The sequence below is a fragment of the Lupinus angustifolius genome, chromosome LG12 (genome assembly GCF_001865875.1).
Source record: "Lupinus angustifolius cultivar Tanjil chromosome LG12, LupAngTanjil_v1.0, whole genome shotgun sequence".
Classification (NCBI taxonomy): domain Eukaryota; kingdom Viridiplantae; phylum Streptophyta; class Magnoliopsida; order Fabales; family Fabaceae; genus Lupinus; species Lupinus angustifolius.
This window is the reverse complement of record NC_032020.1, coordinates 6,171,090-6,176,876: the sequence shown is the minus strand read 5'-3', so window position 1 is coordinate 6,176,876 and position 5,787 is coordinate 6,171,090. Positions and strand designations below refer to the sequence as shown.

Genomic DNA, 5,787 nt, shown 5'->3' with positions numbered 1-5,787 from the left:
ATTCATTTTATTTTTCTTGCCATTACATATAGGAAATTCAGTTACCCTATTGATTCTAATTGATAGTATATTAATTTGGCATTCAAGCCTTGATTCAAACAAAGAAAAACGTGTGCAATGATGTTCAAACCCTTGATGCACTCAGATTGCTCTTTCCATATATGGAAGCTTGTTTTGTGTGATGTATCCAGCCCTTTTTAGCACAAGGTTCAACCTCCTTGATTTATCTTAAATTTCTCACGTGTAGCTTTCTTTTTAGGAAGAGATTGAATTTTGAAAATTCTTTCCTAATTGGCATACTTGTTCCTGATCTGATTTGATTTGAGTTTTGGAACAAGTATGGAAACTTTTAATCCCTTCTCATCTGCCTTCTCCTTTTTAATGTGTGGATTGATTTGTCATTGAATTTGTTTCCTTCTTTGGAGCGACACAGCCGTGGGAAATGAGGGGATTTTGGGTGGTTTTGGTGAGTGTTTGGCCGTGAGTTTGGGAACAAGAAGATGGAGAAGACAAGAGGGATGGAGGCGCCACAAGAAGTGATTCTTGATAAGCCTTAAGGAATTTTCGCCACAAGATGAGTATCTTGATAAGAAAACAAGCTTGGTTGAACCAAGAACACTAGGAGGAATGCACTCACTAGCTATGGAATATTTCCAACAAAAATCTGAATTGTCTCATTTCATTTTGCTTGCCATTACATATAGGGAATTCGGTTGCCCTATTGATTCTAATTGAAAGCATATTAATTTGGCATTCAAGCCTTGATTCAAACAAAGAAAACGTGTGAAATGGTATTAAAACCCTTGATGCACTCAGATTGCTCTTTCCATATATGGCAGCTTGTGTGATGATGTATCCAGCCTTTTTTAGCACAAGGTTCACCCTCCTTGATTCATCTTCAATGTCTCACGTGTAGTCTTCTTTAAAGGAGGAGTTTGCATTTGAAAATTCTTTCCTAATTGGCATACTTGTTCCTAATCTGATTTGATTTGAAAATTGGAACAAGTATGGAAACTTTCAATTTGTTTCCTTCTTTTGAGCCACACGTGCACTCTCTCTTTGGTAACCTTTTGAATTGTTTCCATAATGATGTTGCTCAATTAAGGAGGTGATATTCTTTGGTTTGAGGCTGATTTCCCTTGGAATTACACGCCCCCCTTTATGCTCTTGATAAGGAAAGATTTCCTTTAATTCATTGCGGGTTGCATGCCATCTTCAAGTCCTCCCATAAGGAAAGGAATTCAAACATGGATTACAAGTTCCTAATGGCCATTTAATAAGGTAATTTCGGCCATATTTATTTTAATTCCTAATAAAAGTTCCAAAGTAAAATAGGTAACTATCAAGTTCTTAAATACTAGTGAGGGTGTTAATCCCTCACTTTATTAAATCAGCTAAAGCATGCCTTAATCAAGCCCTCCTTGGCCGTGGCCAACTTGGGGAATTTCTATGAATATGGAGCAATTGATGGGCTTGATCTCCGTGTTGGGCCTTGCATCTTCAAGTACTCCTTTGATGAGTTGATTGAGAGATTGATGAGCCTTCTTGCTCTTGGACCGAGTCATGGGCCCTCCAAGCCCAATTAGATCCTCTTCATTGTATGCCCTAGGTAGGGTCACATCATCCCCTCCTTCTTGGACTGGATTCGACCTCGAATCTGATTCAGCAATATCTTCATCACCTGCATCAAACAAAGAAAGATCAGCAACGTTAAATGTGGCACTAATGTTTCCATACTCACCTGGGAGGTCTAGCTTATAAGCATTGTTGTTGATTCTCTCCAAGACACGAAATGGTCCATCTCCTATAGGTTGGAGTTTGGATTTACTTTGTGCAGGAAACCTCTCCTTCCTCATATAGACCCGTACTAGGTCTCTGGGTTCAAAGATGATCTCCTTTCGGCCCTTGTTGGCTTGTTTAGCATAGCCCCCATTTTTATGTTATATTTGGGCCTTAACCTTTTCGTGGATCTTCTTCACATAGTCCGCTTTAGACTTCCCATCCTTATGCTGCAACATAGAAGAGTTAGGCACAGGTAATAAATCAAGAGGGGTTAGTGGTTGAAATCCATACACAATCTCAAATGGTGACATTCTAGTGGTACTATGAGTGGCCCGATTATAAGCAAATTCAACATGGGGCAAGCACTCTTCCCAACTCTTTATATTCTTTTTAATTATTACCCTCAACTGGGTGGTTAGAGTTCTGTTCACAACTTCGGTTTGGCCATCTGTTTCGGGATGACACGTGGTGGAAAAGAGGAGTTTATTGATGTAATCCTATAGGGGGATTACGTTTTTGTTTTGGATCATTCTTGATGGTAATTACTTTTTGGGACTTTTGGAATTGAATTTGTTTTGGATGTTTTGAATGTTGTTTGGTTGTGTTTTGGGCCGTGGGGTTTTGATTGTGTTTGATGGATTTGGTGGTTGTTTGGTTGATGATTGGTGTACTTGTGATGTTATGGAATGTGTTTGGGGAATTTTGGCCGTGAGGATTAGGGTTATGTGAGAGTGTTTTATGGGTGTTTGGCCGTGGGAAATGAGGGGATTTTGGGTGGTTTTGGTGAGTGTTTGGCCGTGAGTTTGGGAACAAGAAGATGGAGAAGACAAGGGGGATGGAGGCGCCACAAGAAGTGATTCTTAACAAGCAAGTCTATAATATCCATTAACAGCCCATTAGACCCCGAAGTGGCCCATTAGACCCCCTTCATGAGACTCCTTAACAAGCAAGTCTCTAATGGATACCTTAGGCAAACATAAGCGATTTTCCTTGAAAAGGAAACCATCTTGCCTATAATATCCATTAACAGCCACATGTTCACATTTATTAAACAATTCAGAAAGTTCAGCATCATTGGCATACAAATCTTTTATGTGTTCAAAACCAAGAAGTTTGGTTTCTAGGGTTGCCAGCAAATTGTGCCTTTTTGATAAGGCATCGGCCACAGTATTGGCCTTTCCCTTTTTATGTTTTATAACATAAGGGATCTGTTCCAGATATTCAACCCATTTAGCATGTCTTTTTTCAACTTACCTTGCCCCTTGAGGTATTTTAGTGACTCATGGTCACTATGTATGACAAACTCCTTAGGGAGGAGGTAGTGTTGCCATGTTTGTAATGCCCTTACCAAGGCATACAACTCCTTGTCATAGGTGGAGTAGTTCAGCATAGGTCCACCTAACTTTTCACTGAAATAGGCCATAGGGTGGCCTTCCGTAATGTTGTTGATGGCTCTACAATCAGTGCACATTCTCCAGGACCCATCCTTTTTGGGTACAAGGATGACAGGGACAGCACAAGGACTCATGCTTTCTTGTACCCATTCTTTCTACATCAGTTCCTCAACTTGCTTTTGTATCTCATGAGTGTCATGAGGGTTGCTCCGATAGGCAGGCCTATTGGGCAAAGATGCTCCGGGGATGAGATCAATATGATGCTCAATTCCCCTTAAAGGTGGGAGGCCACGTGGGACCTCTTGAGGAAATACATCCTCAAATTCCTGCAGAAAACTTTTAACAGCATCAGGCATAACAACATTAGAGTTAGTATTCAAACAAAATTGTTGTCCAATGAGTAAGTAAATGGGTTGTCTTGTAAGGATAGCACCCTTTACTTCCCCTTTGGAAGCCATAAAGCTTTTCTTTTTCTTCTCATCTTTTTTTTCATTCTTTTCTTTTTCCTTCTTTTTTTCTTTTTCAATATTTTTTTCTTTTTCATTCTTTTTTTCTGGATCGTTTCTTTTTTCTTTTTCTTCTTTTTTTTCTCGATCCATCTTTTCTTTCAACTTTTTTTGATCTTCACCTACTTGCCTTGGGGACAAGGGTGATAATACAATTTTCTTGTTACAATGCATAAAGGTATATTTATTGGAGAAGCCATCATGAATGGCTTTCCGGTCATATTGCCAAGGTCTGCCAAGTAGCATATGGTTGGCCTCCATTACAGCCACATCACAGAGGACCGAATCCTCATACTTCCCTATAGAAAAGAGAATCTCGGCTTGCTGATTCACAATCATTTCTCCAACCTCGCTTAGCCATTGTAGTCGGTAAGGAGTTGGGTGGGTCCTCGTCACAAGGTTAAGTTTAGAAACCAACCTTGTGCTTACCACATTAGCACAACTGCCACCATCAATGATTAGGGAACAAACATTCCCTTGTACCAAACATCTAGTGTGGAAGATGTTCTCCCTCTGACTCTCCTCATCTTCTCTGACTTGACTCCCTAAAAGCCTTTGCACCATGAGTAAGTCTCAATCTGGAACATCAGCATCTTCTTCACTCTCCTCAGAACTTAAAGTCTCGGATTGAGATTCCACCACTCCATTTTTCATCACCATGGTCCTTCTGGTTGGGCATTGAGAAGCTATGTGACCATGCCCAAGACATTTGAAGCATTTGACCTCCCAGCTCCGAGTAGTATTTAACATGGGCTTCTTCCCTTGGGAAGAGCTCACGACCTCCTTAGGATTAGGGTCCTCCTTCTTGTTTCTGTCCTTCCACCCCGAAGACTGGAATTTTGAGTTGGAGGAGTATTTTAATTTCCTCCTCTTCAGTTGTTGTTCCACCTTCACGACTTGTTGGACCAGATCCTCTAGCTCCACATAAGGTTGTAACTCTACCACATCATGGATGTCTTGATTTAACCCGTGACGGAAACGTGCCATTGTAGCTTCATGATCCTCATGAAAGTTAGATCTTAACAGAGCCAACTCCATCTCTTTAAAGTACTCATCTACAGACTTGGTACCTTGGGTCAGCCACTGAAGTTTGTTATAGATATCCCAATGAAAGGATGCCGGAGCCAACTCCATCTCTTTAAAGTACTCGTCTACAGACTTGGTACCTTGGGTCAGCCGCTGAAGTTTGTTATGGATATCCCGTTGAAAGGATGCCGGAACAAACCTCTTTCGCATTATTACCTTCATCTCATCCCAAGTGTCTACTGGTTCAGCACCGCATCGCCTCCTCTCTTTTTGGAGTTGATCCCACCAGACCATGGCTTACTCCTTGAACTCGAGGGCTGCCACCTTGACTTTCTTTTCTTCGGTATAGTTGTGACATTCGAACACTTGTTCGATTTTGAGTTCCCACTCCAAGTAAGCCTCAGGGTTATTCATCCCCATGAATGTAGGTATTTTAACCTTGATGCCTTCCAACCGGTCATCTCTCCTATGACCTCCATCATGCCTCCTTTCTCTCCGTCTCCTTCTCCTCTCGGTTTCAAAATCACTAGAGTCCCTGTTTCGGCATCTTTGGTTCTGAACCCGCATTTACACTATTTGTTGTTGTAGAATTCTGAATTGTTCATGAATTTCATGAAGGAACTGTAAGTAGGTTGCCGTCCTAGGGGACTCTCCTCCATCAACTGCAAGATTAGACATACTTTTTCTTTGGTTAGTAATAAAACTCTCTTGCTCACTTTTTTCTCTCTGTTTTTTTTGTTTTTATTTTGTATTTGTGAATGTCTTTCCCTCACGTACTCTCTATTCCTTCTTTGTGTTCTTGATTAAATCAAGGTCAAGAGTACTCAATTGTGACAAACAGCAAAAACAGCAACAACAATATCAAGCAATTTATATGATGAGGCACCTTTTTGGTTTAATAATTGAGATAGCACGAGGCTGTGATTAGGAGTATTACGTTTTCAGATTTATGATAGCCAATGGCTATGGATACAATAATATAACGTTTTCGAATAATAGCACGAGGCTGTGATTAGGAGTATTACGTTTTCAGATTTATGATAGCCAATGGCTGTGGATACAATAATATAATGTTTTCG

At 40.5% G+C, this 5,787-nt stretch overlaps 1 protein-coding gene across 1 annotated transcript; it reads right to left on the bottom strand.

The window, feature by feature from the left end:
* On the bottom strand, positions 2,679-3,310 carry LOC109361832. Its single transcript, XM_019607369.1, has 2 exons — positions 3,131-3,310; positions 2,679-2,990 (listed from the first exon to the last, which is right to left on the bottom strand). Exons 1-2 carry the CDS (start codon positions 3,308-3,310, stop codon positions 2,679-2,681), a joined length of 492 nt encoding a protein of 163 aa, XP_019462914.1.

Excerpts from the sequence above, each read along its gene's own strand:
- LOC109361832 (XM_019607369.1), bottom strand. The coding sequence starts at position 3,310 with ATGAGTCCTTGTGCTGTCCCTGTCATCCTTGTACCCAAAAAGGATGGG. Across the intron at positions 2,991-3,130 it reads ACAAGGAGTTGTATGCCTTG|ATCCCTTATGTTATAAAACA; the intron begins GTAAGGGCATTA and ends TATCTGGAACAG.